A 24,105-nucleotide genomic window follows, 5' to 3' on the forward strand; every position below is an offset into this window, starting at 1 on the left:
TTTTAGAGAAGAAAAATAATACTAAGTAATGATATAGAACTTTAATTGAATGGAAAGGGCAACTGCAAGTTTTCATATGAAACAGCTGTATGCAGAATAATATTAAAACCACTTAATTTTTTGTTGTTTGATTCAAATTCTTAACTTTTCTCTTTTGAATGCTTTGTGTAAACCAAGTAGACCAGTTCTATTGGCATTTGTCCAAGTACTCAAGAAGAACCTAAAGAGGAAAAAAACAAACAAAAAAACAAGATTTGCAGAGATGAAGGTTATCAGTAGAGTCAGACCAGTTGTCCCCATCTGGTATTTTTACTTGATTCAAAATAGTATGAATTTTAGGGTTTTACATTGTCTCTTTGTTATTATTAGTTTCATGTTTATAAGTGTTTGCTTAGGGTAGTTTGTTTTTAAAGATTTAGGAAATGATTTAGGAAATTTAGTTTTTACTGCAAATTTTAAATTTATTTAAAAAAAACAAAAAAAAAAACAAATAGGTTAATTTGAAAATTGAGAATTCAATAATCACAATTTATGAATTTTTTTTTTGTTTTTTCCCCATAACATTTTTCTCTTCCAGTATATATATTTAAAACATGGAACTTGTGGGGGTCTCGTGGGTATTATTGTTTTTCTTGGTTGCCCTAATTTTCTTTATATTTTAATTATTATAATTTATCCCCTTTTTTATATGTATATCCCCGTAGTCCAATCCTCCCACTTAGCATCTGACTTGTTTGTTCTCAGAAGATTACCTGACTCGTAGGGGACCTTAATTATTTTAAGTATTTCTCCACAGGATTGGCTGAGTTTCGGAATGACAGACTCCAACACATGAATGTAAAATAAAACAATGTTTATTAACATATCATACAGAAATTAGCAATAGTATTTGGTCAAACTATATTGGGCTGGTGACTTGTTAATTCATTAACCTTTATATGTGTAAATATCTTGTTCAAACTCAATTGTTTCATCATCTGATATCCTATTCTAATACACATTATTATTCATTATGACATGGTGTCTCTTCATGTTCTTTACAGGGACTTCAATAGGTCGTGTCATACACTTTACATAGATTCTTCCCACTCTTCTTCTGAACAGTCTGTATAATAAACCAACTACCAGCCAATGAACTGGCTCACAAAAACTTTCAGAGTTCGTGTCTCAATTTGTAAGAAAATTGCATTTATTCAATCAGACACCCTTTCTGCAATCAGGTCAACAGGAATTATTAATCAATTCAATTTAACATTACCCTTCTGAACAGTTAACCCTCTATACCTTTATATATATATCACTTATTAATTAGCCCCTACTCAAAATCAGAAATACTCTCCACAAATCAACTCATAATAAATTGAAATTTCAACCTTCAATTTCATACATATTATAAAAACCTTTCCCAACTTTAAACAATTCTTAGTTATCTATTATACCCTCTCCTTCCAGCAAGCATTAATATGAGGAGCTTCACTTCAGATTATAGGCTACGTCCGTCTTAAATACCTAACACTTTTATTCATATATTCATTACTTAAACCTCCCTCCTTAACCATATATGTCTAGTTATCTTAAAGTCCTCTCCTTAATAAATTAAGTACACCTATGTCTTAAACTCTCTAGCACTTACGTGTTAGGCCTGGAACTTCCCTCTCTGCTCGGCTTCCTTTCATATCGGTCATTCAGGTACTGGAATGCGGGGGCGCTCATTTGGGGACCTCGGTGATTATGGTGCTTCCCTACCGGGTATTGCACGGCTGGAATCAATCAGTGTCGCATACTCTTTACCGGTCAGCATTTCTTCTTCCGTGGATAGAGGGGTTTTCGAGTAGGTCAATGGTTCGACCACTGACTTTGCCTCTATAATTCTCAGGGTGTGATTCTTCCTTCTTCCTCACTACGGCTTCCATGTTTACAGGTGAACATTCCTACTGGCTGTCGGGATATGCAGAATTTCTATCACTGCTTCCATCTACCTCAGGTCTGCAGCTATCACCCAAATTAGACTACCGCTCTGCTTTGTATCGTTCTCCAACTCATTCAAATCATCCTCCAGACCGCTCCGAAAACTTCTTCCGACTCTCACGAAAACTTTTCCAGAATGCCACGAAAACCTTTTCAGAATCTCCCTCTCAAAATTCCCTCTATTTTCTTCCTGGCCAATAGGAGATCTGCACATCCATTTTCCTGTGTTCTCATTTGTCTCCTCTCCTCTTCCGTGGGCGGGTCTTCTTTATTCTTTGTGCCCCAACTTCCGTGGACCTCGAACATACCAGAACAATCCAGAAAGAGAAGCGGAAGTTCAGGTCAACTGAGAAGCGTCACAGCTCCTCCCGTGACCTCACGCGCGCACACCTGGTGACGTCGCCTACCTCTAATAGCGTCTCACCGTGAAATCTTTAAGAGGGCCAGCTTAAGCACTCTTGGCCCTTACTATGGTGCATCTGCCTCTGTCTTAATGGGGGATTTGTCATGGTATATTACTTTCACTCACTCGTCAAAGAACTTCCATACAAACAAGCTACAACTACACAAGGAGTGACTGGAAGGTATTTTTGAATTCCAGTGCTACTTAACTGATGTTGTTTTTACCAGAAAACCACTATTCGTACTACAGTTAAATTCTCATAATATTTAACCATTTTTATTAATTAATGTAAGGACGGGTCCTTACAAACTGTTTTGGATATTTGATGTAAAAAAATCATATAATTAGGATTGGAGGCAAATGGTCTGTAGGTCCCTAGAAAAATTTTAGGATGTTATCCCTCCCGCCAATACACTTGAATTTGTATATAGCTTCCGATGTTTGGGCATTACTTGAGTTTCACTGCATGTTCCACTGGGATGCTTAAACCATTTCCTGTGGGGTGGGGGCAGTATTGATTTAATTTAATGGGAATTTATTAACAAGAAAGACTTGTTTTGCAAGTTATGTTATCTGAAAACCAAGCAACTGCAAAGAGACATGATTAAATGGGTTGAGTAAACCAAGTGCTTATTAATATCATCCTTGCTACTTGACACTTCTCAAATGATGCACAGGAAATGTAAATTTAAATTGGGAAAGGATCTTTGGAGGGCAGATCTGTGAAATTTTACTTTTGACTAGAGAGTAGTTGATTTGTCAGAACAAACTTCCATCTGGTGTTGTGGAAGTATGTAGTTTGAATGAATTCAAATACATATATGCATTACTTGGGTGTTATTTGACATGTATGTGTGTCAAGCAACAGTGAGTATGTTAAGGAAGTTAAAAAAAAAAAAAAGTGAATTGCAGCCACTATCAACCCACTGCAGGATGGAAGCCTCCTCAACAATTCATGCTGAGGGAAATGGACCATAATTTGCCACGCTGGTCCAGTGCGGGTTGGCAGATCAACCATATTTAGCAGTCAGGGGCTTGAACCCCGGTCTACTCGAAGAGCGTGTGTCACTGCACTCCCACTCCTGACCACTTGGCTACGGAGGCCTTTGTTAAGGAAGAGGAGATGTATAAAGGATGTTTTGTTGTTTAAGTTTGCCTCCTTGCATGATTTTGCCTCTGTTAATACTAACATATGTTATTAGAACACGAATGTTTTGAAAAGAAAATGATAAAATTAGTGTATAAATTATAAATTTACATGTGGTTTGTTCCTCTCAATCATATTATTTTTTCTGAAGAAATTGTAAATTTCCAGTTTTGTAAAGGTCCTTATTGCATTGCTGTTTCATATCAAATTTCACTTCTTTTATACTAAAAAATAATTTTCAAAAATATATTTTTTCATGTAAGGATTAGCCGGTTTATTAAGAGTATCTGGAAACTTCTAAATCTATGTAATTTTTCTTTTGTTGTTTCTTTTTTTCTTTACTTTCCACTTCATCTACAAATTTTCCCCCTTGAACAGTTGTTGCTATTTCATCTTCTATCACCATATGAGTATCAAAAATGTGTTGAGCAACACATTTTGGTACTCCTTATTTCTGATTACATCTAAATCAATAGGCGCATTGTAATTGAATAGTATATTCTTTTCTTTTGTCATCACTTCCTGTTATAATTTGCTTTACTTTTTTCCAACTAGCAGCCCAGTTGTAAGTAGCATGTTATGTTATGTCATGTTGATGACATAATTTTAATATTTTGCCAGTAGCTTTTCTTGATTTTGTAATAACTGAAAGCAAAGTGGAGGAGAAATTATTGAAGTTAAACATAAGGAAGGCACCTGCGGTGGCGGGATCTACCCAATTATGTTAAAGGAGGCAGAAAAGGAAGTAAGCAAACATTTAGCCATAATTATGAGAGCTTCCTTAGACTCAGGGGAGGTCCCCATGGACTGGAGGTGTGCAAATGTATCCCAAATTCACAAAGGGGGTTCAAAAGGTGACAAGTAACTATAGACCTGTTAGTTTAACTTGTGTTTCAGGGAAAATAATGGTGGAGTCAATGATTAAGGAAGCATTGCAGGATCATCTAGACAAAACAGCAGTAATAATTCAGACACGGCATGGGTTTAAGGGGAAGTCTTATCTGACCAATTTGATTGGATACTACGATGTGGTCACAAAGGAACTGGATGCAGAAAATAATTTTGATATCATATACTTGGATTTCAGGAAAGCTTTTGATACTGTTGCACATGGAAGACCTGTACAAATTGGAGTGGTATGGCATTAAGGGAAAGTTGCTACAATGGTTAAAAGGATGGTTGAGTGGGAGACGGCAGAGTGGTAATAAATAGACACTGCTCTACTTGGACTAATGTTATTAGCAGAGTCCACCAGGGTTTGGTGCTGGGCCCATTGTTGTTTTGTGTATTTATCAATGATATTGGTGAAGGTATATCAGGCTTAATATCCAAGTTTGCAGATGATACAAAGGTTGGCAGGATTGTTAACAATAGTAAAGACAGTATGCTACCTGCAACTGGATCTAGATAAGTTGGGCAAATGGGCTGAGAAGTGGAAACTAAAGTTTAACATTGACAAATGCAAAATACTGCATATGGGTAGCAGTAACCCAAGGGAAACATACCAACTGTGTGGTACTTCACTCAGGGAAGTGGAGAGTGAAAAAGACCTGGGGGTAATTGTGCAGTCAGATATGAAGTTTGCTGAGCAGTACACACAGGCTGCCAGGGCAGATCATGGAGTCTTGTCAATGATATATATAGGAATTTTGCTAACAGGGACAAGGTGATTATCTCATGGCACAAGGCAATGGTCAGGCCACACCTTATACTGTGTACGGGTCTGGAGGCCTCATTTTAAAGAAGGATGTAGTTTCTAGAATGGGTACAAAGAAGGGCAAGATTGGTGAGGGGAACAAAGGGGCGCTCTTACCAAAATAGGATTAAGTTCTGCAAACTGTAGCACCTGGAGACAAGGCACATGCAAGGTGATCTGATTGAGGTGATAAGGCCTTGAACATGTTGAGCAAGCTCAGTGTTGATGGGATTCTCCCTCTTGCCCAGATTAATCACCTGAAGGGGTATAGATTCAAACTGAGGAAAGACAGTTGTAGAATAGTTGTGTGGAGATTTGCCTTTAGCTAGCGGTAGTTGATTGCTGGAATAGGCTTCCATCAGTTGTTGTGGAAGTTGATAGCTTAAATAAATTTAAGGCTGAGCTGGACAAGCATTTGGAGTGAATAGATGGGTGAAATGGGATAGTTTTTATTTTTTGGCTGATGCTGCATAAGCTTGCTTTCTTGCATCATATGCCTCAACTAATGCTATTATATTGCTTTATTCACTATTTGACTCCATTTGTTAAAAACCTTCAGATGTTGTGATGGCAGTTTTGTTACTTTCTGGTCTCATCAAAAAAATGGGTGGTTGTGTCTGTGACCGATATCTAGAGTCTGAGTGAGTAGCCTAGCAGTGTATGAAGTAAAACAAGGTTATATGTACTTCCCTTAAAAGTAGGCTGCATTTGCCCTACACAGCAAATTAGTAAAGATTGTGGGATAACTGAATGTAGAGATCCACACAATTTTCAAATTCTTTCAATGCAGGCATTTAAATAATGTAAGCTGTATGGATATCTGCATTCATTTTCTCTGGGAAGCTTTGGTCCCTCCAGTAATAAAGGCAGACTCAGTGTTAAATAGTGTTATCTCTATGAGCATAGGTCTAATCCCAGAAGGCCAAGAGTTGGCTTCTGAGACTAGAGGAACTGTTGTCCCAAAACAGAAATTGAATGCGGTGATGCATACATTTTTCAATGCTAAACATTTTACTTTACTTTCTTTTCAAAAGTAAAAGTTTTCACTAACTAATAAAGCATTTTTAAGGATGCCTAAAATTTGACTTTGTTGTTATTTTATTTACACATTGGACCATTGATAATTTTGACTTTCAGATTGGAAGTATTATACCTTGGGGGAAATTGTTTAAGAGAAATTCCTGCAGAAATGGGACAGCTTCAATATCTTCAAGCCCTTGTATTATGTGAAAACCAGTTACAAAGTTTGCCATCTTCTATTTCATGCCTTAGACAACTTAGATCTTTAGCACTGCATAAAAATCAACTCACTACTCTGCCACCTGAAATAGTGACATTACGCGGACTTGTTGAGGTATGTTAATGAACTTCATTTTATATATATTATTAAATAAAGTATTTAGGTATAAATGCCTCTATCTAATCTAAATCAAATTGAAACAAATTCACAACACATGAATTGATTATATAAATGAATTTGTTATTTCCCTATATCAATGGTGAGCGACATATTGTCCACTGCTGCATTCAGTTCATAATGATTCTTCAGGCCTAATCTTGGCAGAGCTTATTTTTTTTGTGTGACATCTAAACAGATTTACTTTATCCATAATGTAGCTTTTAAATTATGAAATAGCTAATGTTATTTTGCCTTTCTAAAATTATGAAAAGTAAAACTTACTCTTTCTGATATGTTTTTGTAGTCATCAAGGTTTTAAATTGCTTAGTAGATGCAACTTAATGCTGCTCACAGCATAAGCAGTAGTGCAGTGCCAAAGCCCATGAGTTGTCCTGTTATTGCACTACTCTTAAATAGTGCTATGAGCAGCTTCTTTCGGAATTCATGGTCACCCAGTTGTTAGCTAATGATCTTTATTGGAATTTCCCTAACAGAGAACCAGAAATGAAGGGTGGTATAAGATGTCATGTAGAATGTGAAGTTATAATAAAAAATAGCTAATATACTATTTGCTATTTTCAAAATTGTAAAAGGTAGGTGGCCTACCTCATTTTCTCTTGTGTTTTTGTGGCTGGCATTTTTAAATTCTACTTCACAGTGCATGGCAACTCACCTTTAACAACAGGTTTTATTTATTTATATTTATTTCCACTACATTTATTTAACATTTTATTAATTCCACTACATTTATTATGGAAATTAAATTTATTTCCATTGTTTTATCAATTAATTGTCACTAAAGACTGCCTGTCTGATGAGGGACCAGTAAGTTATGAAACAGGCTGCTGTATCTCATCATTCAAATAAATGATGAATGGCAGCTCTGTGCAGTCAGTGGGACTAACTGATGTTACCAACAGCAAATTTGATATGAGAAGTGTTTTTTTTTTTTTTTTGTTTTTTGTCGATTCTGTATAAGCTTGCTTTTTTGTATAATTTGCCACTACTAATGCTAATTAATTTGTGATGCAATTTGCTTAAGCAGTATAATACCAAGGCCATACTCTTAGGGTAATGTGCACATTGCAAGATTGAGGGAGTCTGTCAATCCTTTTGGCAGTAGACCACAGGAAGCAGTGAGTGGAGTATACTAGGGAGATGATTTACAAAGATCGTCAATGAAGGTGTTACAATAAAATAGGATGCTAGCAAGTCTGCTTTATCTTTAGCTGAGGAGGTAACAGAACCATCAGCTTTTAACATCTGGAAGTACAGATGGGCAAAAGTGTGACCAGTAGTTCTAGAAAGAGACCAGAATGTTCAAGTACCATTTATTTGGACCAGAAGAAAGTTTTTTTTTTTTTTTTTTTTTTGTTTTTTTTTCTGCTGTTAGTTTCTAATGTTATTCTGTTTAAAATCTAATTTGGATTCATTAATAACTGCTGTATAATTTTTATAAGCTTTCGTATAGGCAGAAAATGAACCTGGAGGTTTTGATGTGAGCCAATTGCAATATGCAACATTTATCTTGAACAGCTTTAGCACACTTATTGGCAAACTAATGTTTGGGTAAAGGATGAAATTTTAAGGTGGAGGATGGAATAAAGGATTATCTATACAAGAATAATTTGACTGACACAATCGGAGCAAACGTTGACATCACATGATTTAAAAAAGTAATCCAACAAAGGAAAAGAAGAATACAAATCTCACTGATCATACCATTTCGTGTTCTAATGCCAAAGAACACAAGGCTGAGAATGGCAGGACAGCAAGGCTCCATTGGAGAAGAGACTGTCACCAAGTTTGTGATCTGAAGTGCCTAGAGGGCTACTCACTTCAACCTCAGTGGTTTTCAACCTTTTTTAATAACAGCACCCTTAAGTAATTTATTTTATTTTGTGGCACCCCTACTCAATCTTCTGCATGTTAGATCAGATTTTCTCTCTCTAATATTTAAAAAAATGTTATATGACAGTTATTATAATAATATAATTATAAACAAAATTACAATTCATAATACAAATTATATATACTTATACTAAATAAAGATCAATTATAGATCACCACAAAATTAAAAAGATACCATACAGCGGATACCGTACACCTCTTTATAATGAAATAAACAGTTAATTTTTAAAAAAAAAGTAACTTAAACCCAAATTATGTACCACCTCTGGAATGTTGTTGCACCACCCCAGTTGAAAACCACTGATCTACCTTGAAGAGAAGGGTTGTTCATGAGAAAACGTTGGATGGTGGGTAAATGAACTTTAAGTATGAAGTCATTAGTAATTGCAAAAGCTTCAGCATCTTACCCAGCTAGGGGCCATGTGCCAGAAAACTGAAGCCAGCTGGACTTCTGAACATGAAATTCAACAAGGCAGATTATCTTGTTAGGTAAGTCTGACTGTAGAAAGTCATGTTTCATAGAAAGGAAGTCAGAGTTCCAAGTGATAGTGGAGTTGGGAGAATGATAGAGGCAGCAGGAGAATTTGACAGAATGGGGCACAGATTTTAAGCCAGAGAAGATCACAAAGAGAATATTCTAAATTATTATTACAAAGAATGTCAGAGCAGATGTGTGCTACCTTTTTGAAGCAAAAGGAATCACATTAGGACAATTGAGATCACCAGTGGTTGTGGGTTGGGATTGCATTCAAATAACAAAGGAGTTTAAGAAGGCTAAAGCAAATTATGAGAAGACTTTGGCTAGGAATGTAAGGAAAACTAGCAAAGTTTTCCTAACACTAGAAGGAAAGGAATGATCCCCATTGGCCCACCAGATATGGTTGGCATAACTATTGATAATTTTGTTCCAGTTGCTAACAAACTGAATAAATATTTTGCATCTACATTAATGCTTGAAGAAGTGTTTATCAATTGGCATACCAGAAATATACTAGGTTATAACTGGGAGCTAAATGATTTTGCAATAACTATGAGGAAAGTGAAAAAAAAATTAAGGTTAAAAGTAAATAAGGTGTCTGGGGCTGATGGAATCTATCCAATTATATCAATAGAAGAAGCAAAAGATGTGTGTAAACCTTTAGCCACAATTATGGAGCCTCTTTGGATTGAGGGAAGATCCTGTGGATTGGAGATGTGCAGGTGTCTTCCCTATTCATAAATAAGATCAAAGTGAGAATTACACACCTGTAAGTTTGGCTTCTGGAGAAAATAATGGAGTCAGTGATGCAGGATCATCATGACAGGAATGCATTCATAGCCTGGATTCATTATGGATAGATCTTGTTTATAGTGGAACTAGATGCAAATATAATTTTAATACTAAGATTTCATTAAAGCTTTTGATACTGATTCCACATGAAAAGACTGGTGTGCAAATTGGAACAGTGTGACATTAAGGGCAAATTACTGCTATGGATAAAGGGAGGGTTGAGTGCCAGAGGGCACAGAGTGGTTATTAAAGGGCACTGCCTCTCATGGACTTTGATATTCAGATTTCTAGATGAGATCACAAATCTCTATTAAGGATTACCCTGACTTCTGATCTCACTTGGCATAAGCACATTACAAATGTTGCTTCCTCTGCATTTAAAAAACTCTTTTGTTCTCAGTGTTACTTTTCTTCCAAATTGCAAATCTGCCCTACCATGTAATATTGTTCCCACATCTGGAGAAGTGCTACCAAAACCTCTCTCAGGCTTGTAGATTCCATTTAGAGTTAGAGGAGCAGGGGCCTATTCAAGGGTGGGCATAGAGGGCATATACCCCCCTAACCAAAAATTTGAAATTATAGAAGACTACAGGAAGTGTTCTAAAAAAAAAAAAAACTCAAAAGCCTGGTCTCCATGCCCCCCCCCCTTACGATGATACATGGACCTGGTTGATATGCCCCCCTTATGATGATACCTGGATACACCGCAGTAGAGGGCAATTAGGTTAATTAATGACCCATCTCTGACCAAGTTTCTCTACCCTGTCTTACAGATACTGTTTCTGCTATATGCTTTTTCTTTAGATACTTTCATGGCACTTTTTTTTTTTTTAATTGGCTTCTGTAATTCTCTCTCTCTCTCTCTCTCTCTCTCTCTCTCTCTCTCTCTCTCTCTCTCTCTCTCTCTCTCTCTCTCCCTCCAAACCCATGTTGCAACCAGCAGTCAGCTTCCTTTTACTGTCATACTTGAAACTCATAGAACCAACTTTTCTTTTGCATTTATTCCTTCCATTTTCTGGAACAAACCTCCCTTTATACATATTTATTAAATATTATAATCTACAGAAATTCAAATCTGCTGTCAACAAGTACATTCTTTCATCTTCTCAAAAAAAAAAAAAAAAGTGCACAAAAGCAAGCATATACAATATCAGCAAAAAAAACCCCACTTTTCTGTCTATCTTTTCCTTCCCTTCCCTCTAATAAAAATTTATTCAAACTATCCATTTCCACAACACCAGGTGGACATTTGTTCCAACAGTTACTCTCTGGCTGAAAGAAAAAAAAAAATTTGCCATTTAACACATTTGGTGTCACTTATATTTGTTAAGATCCTTTCTGTGTGCTTTGTGGCACTTCTCTGTGGTGCTGAAACAAGTAGGCACTGCTTTTTTAGTAAATGGAAGGGATTTTATCTGTGAAGAATTATCACTTAGAATAACACTGGCTTCTGTTGTTTGTAGTGTTCTAACATGAATAGATGCATGTTAGTTTAACGAGATTCAGAATCCACACCCCTTGAATAGAATTCTATTTTGGTATCATATGGCATATTACAAAGCTGATTCAATATTATCTGCTTCAACATACTGCCCATCCCTGTTCCTTTTCAATTCTGATGTCTTGGGCTATGGCTCCATTATTACAACTCTTTAGGGTAAAATTTTATAGGAAAACACTTTTTGCACAATTTTATTAGTAGACAGAACCTAAGGATGATCTTCTGTTTTTCATAAACTAAAGAATTAAAATTCAGCAAGCATAATCTTCAAAAAATTTGACCCTTTTTCTTCTTGAGAATTTTCAGCCTGGCCTGAAAATTGGTAAAATTAATTCTAATAATGGCTTTTCCTTTTATTCTTGAATTTTTAAAATTTTTGAGGTTGCATTTTATTACTCTTATTTTTATTGTATTTTATCATATTAGATGAAGTACAAATTACGAATCGGTTCTCTCTCAAAAGCTCTTTCATAAAATAGATTGTGGTACTAACCTCCATTTTCTCACTGAAACAATATTATAAATATTTTTAGGCACATCTGTGATTTTGCCTATATTATGCCATTGTGTATCATGTCTGTGCAGAGGTGTGTTCATAGGTCAGCTTTCATGTTTTTTAGGCTAAAAAACCTGAATAACTCGTAGGATAACCCCCCCCCCCATTCCTCCTGCCTGAAACAAGCTAACTGCAGTTCTAATTGAAAAGACCTTTAGAAATTCCTCCAGCCTGTTATACAGGTCGTGAAAGAAGACTTCTTCAAATGAATACCAAGTGGCAAACCATGCAGTCACAGAGTAGGTTATAAACAGTGGGTTAGCTTAGCTCCTCAGAGTTGGCTCAAAAGTTAAGATAAAAATTATAGAAATTCATACTATTGTAATTAGCAAAACAAAAAACCATAAAATAAATAAGAAATACATGTACTGTTTGTTTATATGCACAATTTTTTTAATTCTGTGAATACAGACAGATCTCAGAGCCCTCAAGTGCTTACCATGCATTCAGACAACTTTTCGGTTCCATGGACTCTCTGTTCTGCTTTTGTTCCTCATTTCCCTCCTCCCTAATGCCTGTAAAGTAAGTCTATGTTGTAAAATTTCTAATTTCTTAAGATTATATTGTTTATTTTGAGTTGTCAGTCATGAGATTGAACAACCCAAAATATTGAGACCAAAATAATAATCATAAGGCTAATTTTACATTAGCATTTAAGGATCAAGAATTCAATTAAAAGAAGGGTTTCATAGCAGCAGATCACATCACACTTCCACAGATAATCACAAAGAAAAGGTGAGAGTACCTATATATATTTTTTTTTTTTTTGTAGAATAGCTTTTTTTTTTTAATAGTAACTGCAAGCACAAAAGGTATTGGAATGTATAGTATTCTAGTACTGCAGAATTTGCTAACTTTCTGAAAAGTGAGAAATTGAGCCATTACATCTGATAATTAGGATAAAACTATTCCAGTAGAAACTTGGTAACAGTTGCAGTACTTCATGAACTGAAAGAAGCATTATTTTTGAATGTTGCATATCACTTCCATTACCAGTGGTAGCTTTGTAAAAGAACCATCTTGGAACCAAAACAAAGTATTCCAAATAAAGCTTTCTCAATTGCTTGATACTCTACAAAATATTTAAATCAGTAAAAATTATTCTTGATATTGAGCTAAATACTGGCAATAAACTACCCAACAGAATTTCTGAACTTTGGGATTGCCAGTGTTGCCTCCCCATAATGTGTCCCTGTCAATATTCCAAGCAAACACAGTTGGTTGCCAAGGAGCTTTTGCCATATGTCATTGAAGCCACCGTCATGATTGGCCATGCAGCAAGTTAGAATGGGAATTAGAGCACTTAAAATGAAATGGCAGACTAGAGGAAATGACTGGAATTAAGTGCTCTGGTTTATTTTTCCATATTTTTTACCATTAGCATCAACAGGTATAGGACAAACATTCAAAGTCATTAGTTTCAACCTGCAGAGCCCATATTTTTCTTTGGTCAGCAAACAAAGTTGGTTGCTTCAGAGCTGGTAACAGCAAAAACCTTTTATCATGACCCTAAATACCAAAACATGCAATGTTTTGCTATTTAGGGCCATGATGCACAGAAACTCTTCATTAATAAAATATTCAATAGATGTAATACTCAATATGTTCTATGTTGATATTAATATTTGTAAAATAATAAGAGGAGTTTACCTCAATAAAGTACGTAGAACACTTCCTTATGATACTCTCCAGAAATTAAAACGAAAATATCGAAAACTTACATTAGAGTAAAAAATAAATAATTAAAAACCAATTTAACACAATTAAAAATCAATTTAACGCAATTAAAAGGAATCTAACGAAAATATTCAAAACAATTTTAATTGCGTTAAATTGTTTTTTTTTTTTTTTATGAAAACCCCAAACACGAAAGGTATCAAAACCTATAGTACTAAGTACCGTGCATGGGTTGGAGAAGTATGGGGGGAGGGGGGGCAGAAACTTTGCTCTAGAGACTAAACATGGGTTTCACCACTTCAAGCCTCCAATAAGCAAAGTGGTGGTATTTCACCGGTTGATGAAAGTCATCTACCACCTACTAAATTTTTAATTGTGTTAAATTGGTTTTTAATTATTTATTTTTTACTCTAATGTAAGTTTTCATTTTTTTTGTTTTAATTTCTGGAGAGTATCATACGGAAGTGTTCTATGTTACTATATTGAGGTAAACTCCTCTTATTATTTTACAAATTATTCAATATTGTAATAAAATGTGGGAAATAAATAATTTGTAGCTTAATTTTTTAATACATTTAAATTTAATACTTTCATAATTTTTAGGGATTATCTGTATGATTCAGAGCCACATTACACAAGTAAAATTGATTTTTTTTTCTTTTTTCAAATCTAGCTTTAAATATCAAACTCCGATATTAATCAGAAACTATAAATTCCTGCTATTGATTATTATAACTTTTGAACTACTCTTCTAATATGTCAGTTTGAATACTGAGAAAGTAAACTACAAAGTAATACTGTGAGATTTATCCCAAAAGTAATGCACACTGTGCACATGCTCCTCACATACATCTGCACAACTGACATTCTTCAGGATGATAATTTGACGTTTACCCTCAACATTAGTGTGCTTGAAACAGAGTTCTTGCATTGAATATTTATGTAGAGGCTTTTAAAAACAGATGGTGATATTGCTTCAAGTCAGATTACAGTTTCAGATCAAAGATCTTTTATTGAAATTTAAAATTTACTCAGACACTGACAAAATACAGTCCATTCCGGTTATTTGGGACACATCGGGACTTGTGCATTTTGGCCCGGTTAAGCGGCTACCCCAATTATCCAAAGTTTCACGTAAATAGTTAAAAATACAATGTAGCCCCCCCCTTTACAATTGGTTCACTGTACAATCAAATCACGTTACGATGGAGTCACCATAGTAAAGTACTGTTCACTATACAATGTGCAGTAAGCGCCGGTCATTGTGATCACTTTTGTGAATTGAATTTTAATTCTATTAAACAGCGATTGTAATTAGCGAAAATAGGAGGAATATTATCCACAGGCTATAAAAGCAAAGATATATTAAGCACAAATATACCCTTTATTACCTTATTAATTAAAAAATTAAATGATACGTGAAAATCGGAATAATTAATATGTACATACGAACTAGTTGACATTTCTGTTCACTGACATTTGTGGGTGGAGGTTAAAATTTAAAACAGTAAAAAGATGAGCAATCAATAACAAAGAACACAGCACACACAAATTGCAAGTAACACAAAACACGCAAGTGAGAACGGAGTAACATGTTACAAAGCTTTAAAAATAGGAATGAAGAGAAGATCTGAAAATTTTTTTTATATGATTGAAGATTTCACGGAAGTGTAAACACATTTCACCATAATAACCCACAGAATTCCAGCTGTCGGTGTTACCACAAATTCAATAAGATCAAGTTTACTGTCCATTTATAATAGATTTCACTAACAGAAAAGCCCAATAAACAGGTGACTGCTAATTTTTTTTATTGTTTTATGGTTGTGACCTCCAGAATTTCGACCGAACCAAGTAGTACCGTCGGAGACAATCGTAGGGTAATCTCCAGTACTGCGGTCTCTTGCCCCGATTAAACGGCATGCTGTCCCAATTAAGCGAAGTAAACCCTGGCTATTTTCTCGATTGGTTTCTGTTTTTTAAGATTTGCCCCAAATAAACTGCTGCCCCGATTAACCGGAATCCACTATATATGAATTGTTGTGGGAAGCTTATGGTGAGTTAACAGTGGATCATAGCATGATTTCATGTTGGTCTCAAAGTTTCATCAAGATCAAACCAGTGTTGAAGCTTGAAGATAAGCAGTGCTCGGGTAGACCGAGAACATCTATGGACAACACATTTGCAGTCATTATTATCATTATTCTGGTGGAAGACTGATGTATGACCTGTGAAGAAATAGCTAACAAATGTGGAATACCAAAATTGTCTGTTGATTGAATCTTAACCTTACAAAAATGAAAGGTTGCTGCTTGATGGGCCCCCACATAAGGCTGCCATAGCTGAGTGTTTTGGTGCAGTGGTGCATTTGCTTTGAGTTACTGGGGTTTGGGCCCAAGCTACTACTAAATACAGTGCTGTTTCTTGTATTTTCTGTCTGTCTTGTGAACTCTTCTGACCAAAATTCATCAGAAGTGGCCACAGATGTTGGAAGATGGGGATACTTGTACTCATGACAGTTATTATTTTATTATTATTATTAGCCATATAGTGCAAGGAAACCTGAGGCTTATGCTGCACCAGCCAAAAAAAAAAAAAAATTGAGTTACAGAGAGAGAGAGAGAGAGAGAGAGAGATAGAAGGGAATCACCAAGAATACAGCTTGTTTTCACCAATTGCAAATGGGAACTACTATCTTATCCCCCTTATAGTTCTGATGATTTTTTGCAATTATGATCTATTCCTCAAGCTGAAGGAACCATTATGTGGACAAAGATTTCTGTGTTTAGAAGTACTGAATGTAACTGTAACAGCCACAAAATACTTTAATTTCAGTAGATGGATAATGGCATTCAAAAATCACTTTAACATTGGGAAACAGTCATAAGGCAGGAAGGAGACTACATTGATGGTATTTAATATAAATTATGTTATAAAATAAACTCATTTTAAATTAACTGTTTTTATCCATTACTTTTGGGATAACCCTTGTATTTATAAATTAAATATACTAATTATAATTTCACAGAAACTGACAAAGGAATCATTACCTATAGTGCCAAATTTCAAGAATTCCCCTTATTATGTAATGTAACGTTAATGTTTTGAACTATTTTTCCAATTTAAAAATTAAACTCAGCAGTAAAAACTAATTTTAATAAAAGTATAGAAAGTAATTGAAAAACAACTAAAATTTACTAAAACCTCCAGAATTTCGACTGAACCATGTGGTACCGTCGGAGACAATCGTAGGGAAATCTCCAGTACTGTGGTCTCTTGCCTTGATTAAACGGCATGCTGTCCCAATTAAGTGAAGTAAAGCCGACCGGGCTAGCCGAGTGGGTAAAGTACCTGCCCGGCAACCCAAAGGTCGCGGGTTCGATTCCCGCCTCGGGCTTGGATCAAAGTACTGCAAAAAACCTTGGGAGGTGCAATATGGCCACAGAAGCCGATGCGCCAACAACTACCAAATCAAAAAAAAAAGAAAAAAAAAAAAGTGAAGTAAACCCTGGCGAAGTAAATCCATCTTACCAGAATCCAAAGAATTATTTTTTCTACAGTCACTTATGTGCAACAGTAATTTATATTAGATTTGTGTTTTTATTTTCATAAAATTGTACATTGTTTTATTATTATTAGATGTTTATATTTGGAACCCTTTCTTTAATGCTATAGCATTAAGGAATGCCTTATAAGGAATAAATTGCTTACAAGGAATGGAATTGATATAATAGTTAAAACTAAAACAAAATTTAATTATTTTCAGCTGAGCTTGCGAGATAATCCTCTAGTAGTTAGGTTTGTGAGAGATATGATATACAACCCACCTTCCCTCCAAGAATTAGCTGCACGATCTGTGAAAATATGTAAACTTCAGTATGCAGAAGCAGAACTTCCACTGGTGCTTCTAACATATTTGAACAGTGCCCAACGGTGTGTCAATCCAAAATGTAAAGGTGAGCATCTTTAATTTTTTCCTGTCATGGGTAGTGAAAGAGTAGCATGTTTACTGTGGTTTTTCTTTCTTGCCTTCCATAGAACAAGTTGCTGTACATTAGTACAGCAACTTGTTCTATATAACAGAAGTAGTTCCTGTTTCTGATAATGATTAACATATATCTAGCAGCAGACAGACATTCAACTATTTAAGTGGTTTAGATCTCAGAAAGTTGAACACATATCCTCAGTTCTCTATACTAGGCACACACACACACACACACACACACACACACACACACACACTTAAGCTAAAGCGGTACATCCAGCAGCACCCATGGAGAGGATACTGCACAGCATGTAAGCAAAGACAAGGGGACATAGAATGCCTGTAGGTGTGTGGAGTGGCCAAAATGGTGGGGGGAGGTGCAAGGGCAACAGTGGCAGAGATGTACAAGGTATGGCAGACTGGCTCAAAATACAGCCAGTCAATGTATGTGTGTGGGGAAAGCAGAGGATTGATAGGGATTGTAAGGGCCAACTGACATGCCATTATGAGGAAAACAATAGCCCACTGGTTTTAGGTCTGAAGGGCATTTATGATATGCTTTCTCATAAACTACTTAGAATGAAGACTGGAAATGGCATTTCCAGTTTTACACTGAGGACAGATGTTTTAGTTAGTTTTTGAAAGCTCTATGTATAATTTCTGTCTGTTCTTTAACTGAACACAGTATCAGGACTCTAGATGACTCCAGATGAGTTTTCATCAAGTTACCATACTTAATTCATTTTAGTTAAAATAATGTTTGTAACCAGTCATGTTTTGAAAAACATGGAAAACAGTGTTAGCATCAGTCACAATTGAACATAGTCACCAGGAAAAGTATCCTGACCATTACATGTGGTAGTTGATGTTAGATGGCTTGTAATCAGTTTAGGCCTTTTTAATATTACTGAGACTGGTTCTCAGAGAAACTTCTACTCCTCCAGTAATGGCTCTTTCCATAGAGATAATATACCGTGCTACTTATTTAAATCTTGTTGGACTAATTTGAGGAAAATAATGGGGACTCATCCTTTCTCAGTTGTCTCAACAGTCACTGGAGTTCAGTTCTGTAGAGTAGTGGGAGATGATATCAGAAGAGATATTCAGCATTGAGAACTACTAACATCCATTCTAGAGGAATTCACTCTTACTGGTGCATTTATAGTTCTAAGTGTTCAATTATTTATTACTAAATATAAAGGTGATGTTCTAAAGTAAATATGCATTTATCGTGATGAGATAAAACTGAGGTTGTGCACTGCACTAATAAATAATAATTAATTAAAATAATAATAAAGTAAACTACCTGTTACACTTCTTCCTCACATACAATACTGCAAAAGTCTTAGGCACCTTCCGAAACTTGATAATATGATATGACATATGAAAGATATGAGAAATGTTAGGTCATTAAAAAATGATAATTCTGTTTGTTTATGTTTAAATTAACCTAAAATAATAGGTGAATAAACACAGCATCTCGAGAAAGCAGTAAAAGTTGCCGAATAGCAATTCTGGCAATAAAATGTGCAAGTAGGCGTTGCCTCTGTGGTTACCGAATACTGAAGGAAAGTGATCTGATAGTCTATTATAGGTAAAATATTGAAAACAGTTGATAATCAATATAATTCATGCTATAAAATATAATAATGCGTGCATTTCTCTTTTTTGACAGGAATATCTAAAAAACCTAAAAAGAACTTCATACAAAAAAAATCACATCATGGTAAAGAACAATGGCTACAAGATAAGAATAATTTTGCACCAGCAAGGAAATTTTCAGAATGAAATTTCCCATCAAACAGGAGTTTCTAGATGTGCCATTCAACATATTTTGAAGAAATACAAAGAAGGTGGCAAGGTGGAAGATAAAATTCAGAGTGGGAGACCAAAAAAATGGACCAGAAGTGATGAACAATATCTTAGGATAATATCTCTTAGAGATAGAAGGAAGTCAAGTACACTTCTTGCTGCAGAACTTGCTCAAGCATCGGCCACCCAAGTACACTCTTCCTCTGTAAGAGGAGCACTCAACAGACATGACCTTAATGGTAGAGGCATATGATGCAAGAAAGCAAGCTTATGCAGCATCAGCCAAAAAAAAAAAAAAAAAAAACCCTTCCACTTCACCCACCGTTCGTTTGAAATACCTGTCCAGCTGAGCCTTAAATTTATTTAGGCTATCAACTTCCACAACAAGGGATGGAAGTCTGTTCCACCAACCAACTACCCGCGCTAAAGGCAAATTTCTGCACATCTATCCTACATCTGTCTTTCCTCAATTTGAATTTATGCCCTCTCAGGTGATTATTCTGAGCAAGAGGCAGTATCCCATCAGCATCGAGCATGCTCAAACCATTCAAGGCTTTGTACACTATCAGATCACCTCGCTGGTGCCTAGTCTCCAGACACTGTAATTTGCAAAACTTGAGCCTTTCTTCATAAGAGCAACCATTCGTTCCATTCACTAACCTTGTTGCCCTTCTCTGTACTCGTTCCAGCAGCTGTACATCCTTCTTGAAATGAGGCCACCAGACCTGTATACAGTACTCAAGGTGTGGCCTGACCATTGCCTTATACAAGGGAATAATCACCTCCCTATCCCTGCTAGAAATATTCCTGTATATCATGGTAAGACACCATGAGCCACTCTTGCAGCCCGTCTGCACTGCTCAGAGAACTTCATATCTGCCTGCACAATTACCCCCAGGTCCTTTTCATTCTCTACCACTGTCAGTGTAGTACCACAGAGTTGATAAGTTGCTCTGGGGTTGTTGTTTCTCATATGTAGTACTTTACATTTGTCAATGTTAAACTTCATTTGCCACCTCTCAGCCCATCTGCTCAACCTTTCCGGATCCTGTTGCAGCGTCGGTAGCATCCTTAACAACCCTGCCAACCTTTATATCATCTGCAAACTTGGACATTAAGCTTGATATACCATCATCAATATTATTTATGAATACAGAAAACAACAATGGGCCCAACACTGAACCCTGAGGGACTCCACTAATAACATTAGTCCACGATGAGCAGTGTCCATTAATTACCACTCTCTGTCTTCTGCCACTCAACCATCCCTTTATCCATAGCAACAATTTGCCACCAATGCCACACTGCTCCAATTTTTGCAGCAGTCTACCATGTTCAACAGTAACAAAGGCCTTTCTAAGATCCAAATATATAATATCAAAGTTATTCCCTGCATCCAATTCTTTTGTGACTACATCATAGTATCCAATCAAATTGGTCAGGCAAGACCTCCCCTTAACAAAACCATGCTGTGTCTGAGCTATAACTGAATTCTTGTCAAGATGATCCTGCAGTGCTTCTTTAACCAGTGCTTCCATTAATTTTCCTGGAACAGAAGTTAAACTCACAGGTCTATAATTACTTGCACCAGCCTTTGATCCTACTTTGTGAATTGGGGTTACATTTGCACATCTCCAGTCTGTGGGTACCTCCCCTGAGTCCAAGGAATCTCTCATAATTATGGCTAATGGATTGCTTACTTCCTTTGCTGCCTCCTTTAATATAACTAGATAAATCCCATCCACCCCAGGTGCCTTTCTTATATTTATCTTCAACAATTTCTCCTCAACTTTACTCTCAGTTATTACAAGATCATCTAGCTCACTGCCAGTGTTTACTTCATCTGTGGCATTCCCCTTCCTGAATAACTCCTCATATGTGAATGTAGATGCAAAATATTGATTTAATTTGTTAGCTACCTGAGCAGGATTATCAACAGTTGAACCATCGATATCAAGTGGACCAATCTGATTCATCCCCTTCCTTCTAGAGTTTACATAAGTAAAGAACTTGCTGTTTTTCTTTGCATCCCTTGCCAAAGATTTCTCGTAATCTGCCTTCGCCTGCCTAATCTCCTTTGTAACTTGGTTACAGATCAACTTATATCTATCATAGGCTTCTGTGTCACATGTTAATTTATATGTATCCCTTGTATTTTTCTTCTCTGCCATATGTCTCATTAGTTCATCTGACATCCATTTAGGCCTGAACCTTGAACAATATTTCTTAGTTGGTATGTAAAGCCTAGTAGCATTCCAAGATAAGTTCTTTGAATGCTTCCCATTTTGAGTTTTCTGTTGGTAACATCTTCAGTTAGTCCCCCTGTATCGAATTTAAATACTGTCTCAGACCATCGTAGTCACCTTTACGAAAGCAATAACCCTTCCCCTTACCCCTAATGGTAGTTACCTCCTTGAGTAAATCCCACTTCAGCACACTGTGATCACTGCCACCTAGTGGTTCCTGTATCTGCAGATTCTTAATGCATGAAGAATCACTACTGATAATCAAATCAAGAGTATTACTCCCTCTAGTTGCCTCCCGAACATGCTGATTTAGAAAACAACCATCCAATAAATCCACAAAAGCCTTGCTAGTGTGTGAGTGACCAACCCACACAGTCAATATCTGGGAAATTAAAATCCCCCATTATAAAACTCTTTGATTTACTGGCCCACTTTATTTCGCTGTACAGTTTCTTATTATACTCACAGAGTCAGTAGGCCTATAGCACACTCCTACTCTCAAGTTGTAGTCAGGAAACCACTTTTACGGAAAGGAAATAAAACTAAAAGGTTTAAATATGCACAACAGTTACAGAGCTTGGGGAACCGAACAGTGGAAAAAAGTCTTGGAGTGAAGAGTCAAGTTTCGATTTTTGGAACAAAACAAAGGCAGTATATTAGAAGAAGAAAAGAAGAACAATTGAAAGAGCAATGCCTACAACCAACAGTAAAACATGGAGGTGGATCTGTCCTAGTTTGGGGCTGCATCTCTGCAAGTGGAGTCGGTGATTTGGTTAGAATCCATATCCATGATACAATGACTGCAGAAAAATACAAACATTGATTCACCATGCTGTGCCCTCTGGCACGATGCTAATTGGTTGAAACTTCATCTTTCAGTACGACAATGATCCTAAGCACACTGCTAACACAGTAAAATCTTACATAGTATGAATCAGAGCTGTAATACGGAAGTGTTCTGCGTACTATATTGAGGTAAACTCCTTATTATTTTACAAATAGTAAAATCTTACATAAAGAGAAAACAGGATCAAAATGATCTGCAGCTAATGGAGTCGCCACCTCAAAACCAAGATTTGAATATTATAGAGCCTATTTGGGATTACTTCGACAGGAAGAAGGTGGAATGGCAGCCAAAATCAGCAGATGAACTGTGGAATGTCTGCTTGATGCATGAAACAATATTCCACATGAATATTTACAAAAACTTCAAGCTAGTATCCCTAACAGAATATCAGCAGTTTTGCAAGCAAAAGGTGGACATACGAAATATTAAAGATGCTGTTCATATTTGTTTTGTTGTAATTTAACTTTGATCTGCAATAAATGTTTTGTTTATTTTAGCCAGGCGCCTCCATAGCCAGGTGGGTAGCAGTGCGTAGCACACGCTTCTTGATTAGACCGGGGTTTGAGCCCGTGACCACCAAATACGGAGGATGCAGAAAGGTCAGGGAATGACCACCGCATATCCCCAGAGCAATATGGCCTTAGTTGCTAATGCTCCTAAAAACCAAATAACAACAACATGTTTATTTTAGCCGATTTTATTGCTTTATACTACACAATTCTTATCCCACCGAGGATTTCAATATCTGCCTAAGACTTTTGCACAGGACTCTAGATACCTATCCAGCTAACCTTTGAATTTCTCCAAATCATCAGCCTTAACTAGCCATGGAGACAACTTATTCCAATAATTAACAATATGCTTGCTAAAAGTAAACTTCCTGCCTTCCAAACTAAACCTCTTCCACCATAATTTGATTTTATGGTCCCTAGTTCTGGAATCTTTTATAAAAGTGAAAATTTCACCCTTAAGTTTGCTTTCTCCTCTCAGAACTTTATACACCTCACTTAGGTCTCCTCTAAAGTGCCTAGTTACCAAGCTATGTATCCCACATATTTAAAGTCTTTCCTCATATGTACAGTCAGTCCTCGTATAACACGTGTTCATATTACACGAATTCGATCATACACGATTTATAAATAGGGGAACGATATCTTATATAACACGAACCGAATTCGCTTATGCACGATTCACCTTTGTGTTTACAAGAAATGGCAGAATCACCCCAACCAAACGCAACACGATAGGAATGAAGAGAAGATTCTGAAAATGTATTTGTTTTTTATATCAGTGAAGGGGAAACACATTTCACCATAATAACGTAAAAACCTACACAATTCCAGCTATCAGTATAATCGCAAATGCAATTAGATAGAGTTTACTACCAGTTTATAACAGATTCCACTAGCAGAAATGCAACTGGAAATTGTTTTTATTGTTTTATGGTAGTAACCCCCAGAAATGTGCTTCAGTAAAATGTGAGGTGTTAATAGTGTATCTCTACCTTTACGGTGTTGTTTATTCAGTTGCTACATGCACGCAACTTTGTTTATGTGTATCAAGAGTGCCTCCTCGTTTTGTAATTGTGCTTTATTCCCTAAAAATTAGTAAAACACTTAAAAGGTGTGAAAAGGAAGCATCCTGGTGAAGACACTGCAGATTCAGAGAGAAAAAGAAAAGCAATATC

General features: G+C 36.1%; 1 protein-coding gene across 1 annotated transcript in view; it reads left to right on the top strand.

The window, feature by feature from the left end:
- Window positions 1–24,105, top strand: part of LOC150080128 (leucine-rich repeat-containing protein 58) — a 58,193-nt gene that overhangs the window by 19,195 nt on the left and 14,893 nt on the right. The window contains exons 2-3 of the mRNA XM_090381548.1: window positions 6,352–6,568; window positions 17,295–17,484. Coding sequence (XP_090237674.1) covers window positions 6,352–6,568; window positions 17,295–17,484 — 407 coding nt within the window. The remainder of the gene's footprint in view (window positions 1–6,351; window positions 6,569–17,294; window positions 17,485–24,105) is intronic.

This window comes from Mastigoproctus giganteus, chromosome 9, assembly GCF_048544385.1.
Source record: "Mastigoproctus giganteus isolate SK-2022 chromosome 9, ASM4854438v1, whole genome shotgun sequence".
Classification (NCBI taxonomy): Eukaryota; Metazoa; Arthropoda; class Arachnida; order Uropygi; family Thelyphonidae; genus Mastigoproctus; species Mastigoproctus giganteus.